The sequence below is a fragment of the Rhinolophus sinicus genome, chromosome 3 (assembly GCF_057876585.1).
Source record: "Rhinolophus sinicus isolate RSI-liver-muscle chromosome 3, RSI-T2T, whole genome shotgun sequence".
Classification (NCBI taxonomy): Eukaryota; Metazoa; Chordata; class Mammalia; order Chiroptera; family Rhinolophidae; genus Rhinolophus; species Rhinolophus sinicus.
In genome coordinates, this window is record NC_142503.1 from 163002975 (window position 1) to 163013170 (window position 10196).

The 10196-nt window shown below is 51.9% G+C and overlaps 1 protein-coding gene across 2 annotated transcripts; it reads right to left on the reverse strand.

Moving 5' to 3' along the window:
• Positions 1-1104: 1104 nt before the first annotated feature.
• BMP4 (bone morphogenetic protein 4) lies at positions 1105-8209 on the reverse strand. Of its 2 annotated transcripts, XM_088797340.1 has the most exons (5): positions 7914-8209; positions 6082-7115; positions 4720-4844; positions 3217-3596; positions 1105-2244 (listed from the first exon to the last, which is right to left on the reverse strand). In XM_088797340.1, the coding sequence occupies exons 4-5, from the start codon at positions 3587-3589 to the stop codon at positions 1388-1390; spliced, it is 1230 nt and encodes a 409-aa protein (XP_088653466.1). In that variant the 5' UTR covers positions 3590-3596; positions 4720-4844; positions 6082-7115; positions 7914-8209; the 3' UTR covers positions 1105-1387. The 2 variants fall into 2 exon arrangements, with proteins under 2 accessions (XP_088653466.1, XP_019581282.1); XM_019725723.3 differs by lacking the exon at positions 6082-7115.
• Positions 8210-10196: the final 1987 nt, after the last annotated feature.

The window sequence follows — 10196 nt, forward strand, 5'->3', positions numbered from 1 at the left end:
AAAAACTGCACATAAGAAATGAGCCTACTAAGCAGGCTACAATTCCAGGCTTAATGTAGTTGCTGGTGGCAAGTAAGAAAAAGCAAAGTTCTGTCCTCTGGTCCTCTTAGCCACTATATCCATGTCATTCTACCTTGCTCACAGCCCTTGAGAGAAACTGTCAAACACATAGGAATTTTCCTTTTTAATTGTGGCCCAACTTTAAGCTTTCTCCTCAGAAGACCACATCCACCAAGTAAGTCACTTTCTGACAAGCTCCAGGGAAGCAGGTGGGCAGCACAGAGAAGCATGGAGAGTTGACTTGACTCAAGAGATGCTATATGGTGGAACATTTTCACAGGGCCTACTTAGAAATTCTGACCCTTCAATATCTGACCCCATTGCCACCCCCCACCCAGTCTAATCGGTTGGAATTTTGAACTCAATAAAGACCATGTGGGGAATAGGACACAAGAAAAAGAAGTCAAGAAACGCTGGAGAATTCCACCATGTGGTATATTAAAATAGTGGTCACCAAATTTTTTGAAGGTAAGGAAAATTACTTACTGGCTAAAACCCACTTCTCAAAAAACAAAACAAACAAAAAACCTGTTAACACACACACACATATGTTAATATAAGTGTGCAAATTAGTTTTGGATTGAAATTATAACACTGGTGTTTGTAATTACTGGAGACACCCTGGGGTATCATAAAAGTAGAGGTGGGAATCATTTCCCAAGTTTTGAGACTCTTATCCATCACATTTGGTTAGGATGTACCTCTAACAGGTGAGCAAAAACAGAAGATGTACAAGGAGCCCAAAATTGAACCTTTAATCTGGCCTCCTCCTTTCATCCCACTGTTTCTCTATGGCATGTGTCATCCAGATGGGAGAGGATGCTGCGTCCTTGTTAACATTAAATAGAAATGCAAAACAATTCATCTTGGTAATTACCATCTCTCTACCATCAGTTTACTTCCTGTCTCTCGAACTTAACCACCTCCAGTTACCACCCTGACTTCCATTCTGCCCGCAGCCCCACCTCAACAGGAAAAAAATATTCACTGAAAAGAGATGGGGCAGAAGGAAAAGAGAAAGGATTAAAGAGAAAAAGAACATAGTTTACCTTTAAAATAATGACTCATTTTATTTTTTCTTTTAATACGTAGTTATAAATATATTTTGTCAAAATATATGATCAATATGGTCAAAACATTTGCACGTAAAGTCATAAATAAGGTCAAGGTGAATGTTTAGGTTTTTTTTTTTCCTTTTTTTTTTTAAAGATAAAAGTCCAGCTATAAGGAAGCAGTCTGTGTAATGTGTGGGTCAGTGGATGGGAATGTATGTGTGTGTGTGTGTGTGTGTGTGTGTGTGTGTGTGTGTGTCCAAGGACTACTGATCTCAGCGGCACCCACATCCCTCTACTACCATCTCCTGATAATTTTTCAGTACCACCTTGTCATACTCATCCAGGTACAGCATGGAGATGGCGCTCAGTTCAGTGGGAACACAACAGGCTTTGGGGATACTGGAATTGACAGAGTTGACCAGGGTCTGCACAATGGCGTGGTTGGTTGAGTTGAGGTGGTCAGCCAGTGGAAAGGGGCAGTCCCCATGGCAGTAGAAGGCCTGGTAGCCTGGTGGGGCCACAATCCAGTCATTCCAACCCACATCGCTGAAGTCCACATAGAGCGAGTGGCGCCGGCAGTTCTTATTCTTCTTCCGGGCCCTCTGTGGGTGATGCTTAGGACTACGCTTGGCCCTCCGCCTTCGGGTCAAGGCATGTCCTCGGCCATCATGGCCAAAGGTGACCAGGAGGGGCCGGAGCTGGGCCCAATCCCCACTTCCTTGAGGTAACGATCGGCTAATCCTGACATGCTGGCCCTGGTGGGTCCGTGTCTGATGGAGGTGAGTCACCTCAATGGCCAGCCCATAGTTGGGCTGTTTCTCCCTGGTCCAGCGAAGGACCGCAGGGCTCACATCAAAAGTTTCCCACCGTGTCACATTGTGGTGGACCAGTCTCGTGTCCAGTAGTCGTGTGATGAGGTGCCCAGGCACTAGTTCTGCTGGGGGCTTCATAACCTCATAAATGTTTATTCGGTGGAAGCCCTGCTCCCAATCAGGGCCCTGGTCCACCTGCTCCCGGAAGAGTCGAAGCTCTGCAGACGAGATCATCTCGCTCTCTGGGATGCTGCTGAGGTTAAAGAGGAAACGAAAAGCAGAGTTTTCGCTGGTCCCTGGGATGTTCTCCAGATGTTCTAGGCACAGTTGGGGAGGAAAAGAAAAAGGAAAAAACAACAACACATGAACTTTTTTAAGAGATTGAAAAATCAAGGAATAGCTAAGAGTTGGGTGATGAGTGGTGAATTCTGCTTACATAGTGGAAGCTTATTTTGGGGAAATAAGCATATCTTTTAATTTGAAGGAGCAGATAAATGGGGCAGCTAGCAAACTCAGTGAAACTTAGCTAGCATTCGGCAAGCACCAAAGACAGAAAGTATCTCCCAACCTCCTTCATATGTCTAATAATTTCCATGTGTCAACTCCTTACTCCACCACCATCAGACTCCCCTTTTAAAGCCCTCTTGGCTTTGTGTGTGCAGTTTTCTTTACAAGTGGTTGTAAAGAAAAAGAGGGGCCAACAGACCAGAGGTAGGAGGAAACATGCACACAGCCACCCTCTCCCTCTTCTTCCACTTTCGAGTATGTTACTAAACATTTCCCCAGCGATCTTGAAAACACAGAGCATGCCTTGTTGATCATGTTACAGAGGGGAAAATAAATTCCAACACAGTAATGATGCTGGTGGATTAATAACTCAGATTTACTTTGGAAAAGAAACATCCGCTAGGAAACATTCAGATCGGATTACAAGGCCCCTATTGAATAAACCTGACAAATACACAGCTGTAACATTAAATTCAGTAGGTGCTTTGAAAAAAAACGGGCAGAAAACCTGGCAGAAAAGGCTTTGATATAGCAAAAACACACCGCTGGGGCTAGCCCACGTCTGCGTGGTGTCATTCCTCTTCCCCCAGCCCCTCCCCTCTGTCTCCGAAAAATAAATTTAGCCACAGCTCTGGAAATTCTTGGAGGTAGGCAGCTCTGTTCTCCAGCCTCCTGGATTTGGGGCTTTGATGTAACCTGAACTCTTCTCCCCCGGGGCTTCCACTGCCCCACCAGCCAGCCCTATTGGCCCTCCCCCGCCCAGACTCAGGGCAGGGACTGACCTTCGTGGTGGAAACTCCTCACGGTGTTGGCCCGACTGGCGCGGCGTTCAGGGTACTCCAGAGCGATGCTGTAGATCTGCTCTTCCTCTTCCTCCTCCCCAGACTGGAGCCGGTAAAGATCCCGCATGTAATCCGGGATGACGGCGCTCTTGCTAGGCTGCGGGCGGCGGCGCAGCCCAAACATCTGCAGAAGCGTGGCCTCGAAGTCCCGCAGGAGCTCATGGCTCTGCCCTGAGCGGCGTCCTCCCGCGTGGCCCTGAATCTCGGCGACTTTTTTCTTCCCCGTCTCAGGTATCAAACTAGCATGGCTCGCGCCTCCTAGCAGGACTTGGCATAATAAAACGACCATCAGCATTCGGTTACCAGGAATCATGGTGTCTCTGGGGAGGGGGAGGAGGTGGAAGGTTAAAGAATAAATAAACACCAATAACTAGAGAGAAATAGAGATGTCTCCGCATATGCATATAGGGCGAGAGATAGAGGGTCAAGATGTAAAACAGGTCAGAAAGATCAAGTTTGTGTCTTCTTCCCCTCACACACCCCCCCACCATCACCAGCTGCAGCCATGCAAGGCCTGAAAGCAGGAATTGCCCTGTAATTACTTGGTCTAACTTGTTTACAGGCAAATAACCCCAAATCAGATAGCCTCCATCCTGTTAATCTTTTTTTGTCCCAACTGCTATCTGAGCTATGATCTCAGTTTGGCTTCTTCAAGGATAAACAGTTAACATTTAGGGGGTAAAACAGAATGGGGGAGGGAGAATTAAAATGCCATCGTTCTCCAATTCAGACCTTCAGTTTCCCTCCCTCTTCCTCCACCACCACCTTTTTCCTCCCCCCACTTGAGCCCAACTTCCACAACTTTCAGCTGGTTCGGAGCAAGAGGGAGGGAAAGCAGAAAAGCAGGGACAGGACGAAGACATAGGGCGGCAGGGTCCATTGGCCGAGGCGGAGAACGTGGTCTGGGAGCTGACTAACTGGCTTGACGGTTTATTTTACTGTGGCTGATGAGTTTGAAATGCCCAGCAAAAAGCATCGGATTGTGCCCGCTCGCTGACTCCCAGGAAGGGGCGGCGGGAGTGGGGGGGGGTGTGTGGGGGGGTGGTGGTGAGTAGATTCCCGGAGCGACCTCTGTGAGTTTTGACAAGCTGCTGGGAACGCAATAAGGGGGCAACCCGCACTCCCCAGTCAAGTGGGAGGGTGGGATGATTAGCCCAAAAGGTATAACCCCAGGCTGCGGACCTTTAATTCTTTAGCCGCCTCGCATTTCCCTTTTTTGCAACGCACCGCACCGGATCTGAGAGTGAGGGTGGGAGCAAGCAGCACTTTAAACAGAACCGGTACATCTAGCGCGCCACGGCTGCCTGGCCCAGAAGCGACAGCGCTGCCAGAAAGTGGAGTGTGGGCTCTGAAGGAAGGTCCGACGAGAGGGACCAGAGGCGAGCAGGGGTGGGGCGGGCAGAATGAATTGCCAGGAGAGGGAAAGAAGAGGTGTCTACTCACTGACAGAAAACAAGGCATATAATAACAGTCCATGATTCTTGACAGCCAATCTGGAACAAACTTGCTGGAAAGGCTCAGAGGAGCTGCGGCAGTGCGTTGCTCAGGATGGCACTAAGGAATGGCTCCTAAAATGAATATTTGAATATAATGAGACTCTGGCGCAGACTGGCTCTGTTTTTCTTCCAGCCCCTCTGAGTCACGTGAAGTCAGAGGCTCCGCCCCGCGCACGCAGGAGCCGGCCCTCCCTGCGGCGGGCGGTGAAAGGGCCCGCAGGCCCCCCCACAGCCCCGCCCCCTCCCGGAGAGGCCAACCTCCGAGCCTGCGGCCCGAACCTCCAGCGGTCTGGGAGGAGCTCCCGGAGGCGATCGGCGGGGACTTCGGCGGGTCCCCCAGCGCGGCACGCGGAGGACGCGGTCCTCGCCTCTACCTGAGGCTTTTGGCCGGTCCCTCGTGTCAGTGGCCTGAAGCCGAAGGAGCTGGGGCGCACTGCAGGGGCTGTGCCATGCAGTGCGAACCCGGCTCAAAGGGGCCGGGAGCGGGAGTCTGCCTCTCAAAGCCTCACCACCAAGGGGCACTTAAAAAGGAAAGCGCTGAGCAATACTCCTCACCCTCGCGCGTACCCGGCCACCTCCTCCCCAGAGTCTCCGCGAAGCCAAATATTGCTCCCAGCGACAGCCAGTCACCCCCTGGGGAACGCCTGCGAGACGAACTGGGCAGCCTCTTTAGCTCCCAGTCCAAAGCGGCAGACCCTGTCACGCACGGGGCCGAAGGGGAAGGTGGTTGGCGGCGATCATTGTGGGAATGTGGGGAGGGAGCGGCCGCTAGGCTACTTTTTTGGGTTCCATTACTGAGAGAATCTCCGCACCACGTCGGCCTCGGCGTCCCCCAGAGCCAAGCATAAATCCCCAAAGAAAGCGGTCGGCGGGGCAATTCAGGGCGGAGGGCGGACTCAAAAGGAGGCGTCGCCGAGGAGTTGGCTCGTCACAAGTTTCAGGTCTTAATGTCGCCGAGGTTTTACAACTCCAGACCCGGCGCAGAAAGGAAATCCCACCACGTTCCCAGGAGTCGAGAAAAACATGAACAGCTTTCAGCCTGCGCTCGACCTCTGCGTCTGCGTCTGCATCTCTTTCTCTCTCTCCCTCTCTCTCTCCAGCTTGTCTTATTTTTTAAACCACCACTCCTCCCCCCGCCACTTCCTTCCCCCACCCCTTTCCTCCTATGCACCAGCTGCAAAGTCGCAGCAAATATTTCTTCAGGAATTTTACCAACCCACAACTCAAGGAACTACTGGGATGTTCTGACTCTACGGAAGATGCTGCATGCGTGGGTAACTCAGCACAGGGGCCTTTTGGAAAATCTGACCCGCACAACTCTGCGTCAGCGTGGGTCCGCCCCGGGGTCCCCAGCTCCACGACTCCCGCTCCAAAGCCCACTGCACCCGGTCTTCCTTTCCTGAGGTTGTTCCCAGTTTCTGCCTTGGGTCGCTGCAGAGGTCGAGGTTGCCAGCCTCATTCGCCCCCACAAACTTGGGTTTCTTCTTGGGGGCACTCGCGGGAAGCCTTTAAGGAAGAGGAGTATACAATCAAGCCCTTAGCCCTCCCTCCGGGCCATGGCTGCCCGGCGCCGCCTGACACCGCGGGCCGGGGTGCAGAGGCCGCGGGCGCCCCTGCGCGACCGTCCTTGCTCCGAGACAGCCGCGCCGCTTTTGGAGCGGCTTTAGGTTTTCCCGCTCCCGCGCCACCGTTGGGGCTGACTGCAAAAGGGTTGGGGAGAGCAAAAAGGGTTGGGAGTTTTGTTTGTTTGTTTGTTTTTTGAGACGCCTGGAACCCTAAAAATTTCCCGTGGGAGGAGCTCCAGAAATGGGAAAAGCAGACGAAGGGCCGGTCCCCACGGGACGAAGCGACAGTAGAAGGGGCGGGCGCCTGGAATCCCCGGACAATCCTCTGCCCCAGGAGTCCTGCAGGGCGGCGGCGGGAGCGCACGCTGCGCTAAAACCCAGAGGCTGAGCGAAGACCGAGTTGTGTTTCAATTTCGGATTCAGTAAGTAGGATTCAGCTCTAATCACGTTTTTCTCCCCAAATTTTTTAATTAAAAAAAATAAAAGCTGAACAGAACTTTGGTCTTCTGAAATTGTTCTTGTGCGGCGGGGATGCAACTCGTGGCGATTGTCTTTCACTTCCCTGCCAAAGTCTCCCAACGCCGAAGTTTGTTCAGAGGTCGCCTCAGTTTACCAAGTCTCCGTCTTTGGGGGTTTTCACGTCTCACAAAGCCTTCAGTCCACAAACTGCGATCCTTACAAACTATCCACCCAAGAGGTGCCCGGCAGGCGTCTGAGGCCGTGGGCTCAACTCCCGCCGGGAGGGACCCGGGGATCTGGGGACCCGTTCCCGTCGGCTCTGGAAGGGAGACCCAGTAAGAGCCGCGCGTCCGCCGTGCGGCTCGCCAGCGACTCCCCATAGGACACAGCATCGCAGGAAGACTCGTCCCGGGAGAGCCTGGCACACCGGCCATAGTCCCTAAAGACCCTACACCCTGAAATGATAGAGAAGAGGCTCCTGGGATGCTGTAAGTCCACGAAAATAGCTCGTGGAGGAGGCGCGTCGAGCCCCGGTAGTTCGCAAGCTCTCGCTGGCTTCCGCCTGCTGGGGGCCGGGTCGACTGACACTCCCCTCCTCCAGGCTACCCCTCGAGCAGCGCGCAAGCTCTTGTGGCAGCAGAACTTCGCTCCGCACCGCAGAACCAGCCCTAGTTAGGTGTTCTCTCTCTACCCTCGCCCGCCCCTCACCCTCTCCCGACCTCAGAGCCTACACTCCTTTCTCTCGTGGCCCTTCCAGTCTGGGGATCGCAAACGCCAGTCTACCCTCAACGTGTTCCCCTCAAGACCCCGCAGTATTTCCCAACGACCCCCAACTAAAGGTTTCTCTTCTTCTCTCTTTCCCTCCCCAAACCTACTAAAGGTGGAAATCGCCCAGGACCGCCAGACGGAGAAAGTGGCCTGGGTAGAGGCAGTAGCAGGTATGGAAGTGTCTTTCAGCGCCAGCATCCCTACCTTTAGCACAACCGTTGGGGGTGGAAAAAAGGCCACCTTTGCCGCGGCCACAGCCTAAGGGCCGCCCCCCCACCCCCGCTTCTCCCTCCAAGGATGCGCCTCGGCCCTCTCTGCCCGGCAGCCCTCGCCAGGTATCCTTGCTCACCATAGGTCCCTGCAGTAGCGGGCTCGCCAGCAGCAGCTCCTAGGGACCTCTGAACCGCTGCAGTGAACCTGGGCGAGGGCCGAGGACTGGGGCACTGCAGGTTCGAGACGGTGCGGACGGGAATCCCATCAGGGAGAGAGGCGAGATACTCAGTCCGGAGCAGCAGCGGCGTTTCAGGCTCCGGTCCCTCGGCTCGGATGCCAAACTCACCTAGCTTCCGGGCCCGGCTCCGCTCTCCTTCCCTCCCTCCCTTCTCCTCTGCCCTCCCGCATCTTCTCCTTCCTTCTCTTTCCCTCTCTCTTTCTTTCTTTCCTTCCTCCTCCTCTTCTCCGGCAGCCCCTCCCTTCTTCCCTCCTCCCTCGCTCGCCTCCCTTTTTGGGATGGGAGCCCCGCCCACATCCTCCCATCCAGCCGCCGGGCCTCGCCTTGCAGGCCCGGGTCCCGGAAGCCGGGGCAGCGCCCGAGTCCGCAGCTGCCGCTGGGGCTGGGACGCCGCTGCCTCCAGCTCAGGGAAGCGAAGGGGGCTCACCTGGGGACCACGTGCTGAGGTACTAGAAAGCATGCATGGACTAGTCGCAGTACCTTCCAAAAATACCCATGGGAGTCTGGGCTTCCCTGAGTTTAGAGTAACTGCTGCCCAAACTGATGATTAAAACACTGAGTAATCACCATTTACCCCGAGTAATTAGAGATAATGAAACACCTCTAAAATCAGGTTATAGAAAAAGGAGCTGTTGGATTGGTTATGGAAGGGTGGCCTTCCATAAACTGTTAAAGGATTTCCAAAGGTTGAGAAACAGGCTGTGTGCAGAGCTGTGTCCCGGAAAAAGGTATATACCTATTTGGCTATGAAAAGGTGACTTTCCTTCCCAAACATTGTTTTAAATGCTTCTTGTGGAAAGCCTTGGCGATGACCCTCGAAAAGACAGTTCCAATAAACAGGATAGTCTCCCTTCTCCTCCACCAGGCCTAACCCTTTTGAGGACAGAAGGGGCTTGGAGACAGGCTGGAGTCACGTTTTTTACTGTTAGAAAAGTCTGTTTATAACTCAGGAGCCCTCTTAAGAACCAGCACAGCAGTTATTTTTGTTGTTGTTGTTTTTTGTTTGTTTGTTTGGCTGTTTGTAGTGCACCTAGGAATCCTTAACCTCAGCAATCTGACCTTCTGAGGAAGTAACAGCCACAGAAGCAACAACTTTTTTGGCCACAGGGAGACAAAAGATACCCTTTGGTTTGTCTTTAAAGGAAGAAGGGGGAGAGGAGTTGGCCCTTCCCTACAAGAAAGTGCTAGTAATCATATTAGCAGGGAGGTGGAATGTGTGGCTTTTAAACCTTCCCAAACAAACAGGAGCTAATTTCACACTTCGCCCCTGATGCAGTAGTGAGGGAGATATCAGCATCATCTCTCTGTCTTACAAACACCGAAGGGGAAGGACAGCCTGGTTAAAGGCACTTGCCCAGAGCCCAAAAGTAAATCATAGCCTCTGCTCTGGAGTTCTGAGTTAATGCTGCAGGGTGGGGTTGAGGGTCACAGCCCTGAGCTCCAGGTAGCCAGGAGAGTGCTGGAGGAGTGAGCATTTCCTGTCCTGGATTTCTTTCCCTGGGATAGACATTGCACTTCACTGTTTCAACAAAGCATTTAGGTCTTTACTTAAACAGATATTGGTCCAGGGTAGCTTATCTATAAAAATTTTACAGTTACACACCTTCAGTATTTAGAAAACAGGTATTATTTCCTGTGTAGAATACAGATTATGAAGGGTGGGGGAAGTGCATGAGATCACAGAAACCACTGTGAGAGCAGGGCCGCAGTATCCTGATATCTTTTCTTGGTTAGCCCAATAATACATCTAACACCAGAAACAAGCTGTATGGCTTTGGGCAAGTCCTCTAATTCCTATGGGCCTCGGTTTTCTCATCTGTAGAATGAAAGGATTAGGCCAGATAATTTCCATTCCCCCTTTCATCTAAGTCACACCTGAGCCCACCTCCTCTAAGAACCTCTGATTAAACAGGGCAGGGCAATATACCACCACCCTGAAAGAATGACTGACAATATACCTCCAGCTTCCAATATAATCAAAATTACATTAATTATTAATAATAACAACACAAAATTAAAACCCTATTAAATAGTTACCTAATGTGCATCCTGGGGCACTGGCAGTGTGCTCCTTCAGCACACTGCCTGGAGTAAGGATGGATTAAATGTTCACCAAGCCCCCTAAATCAAGCACTATTGTTTTAATCATTAACAAAATGTGTTCCCTAATATTTAAACTCA

Coding starts and splice junctions, on each gene's coding strand:
- BMP4 (XM_019725723.3), bottom strand. CDS start 3,589: ATGATTCCTGGTAACCGAATGCTGATGGTCGTTTTATTATGCCAAGTC. Junction 2,245..3,216: donor GAGGAGTTTCCACCACGAAG/GTCAGTCCCTGC, acceptor AACTGTGCCTAG/AACATCTGGAGAACATCCCA.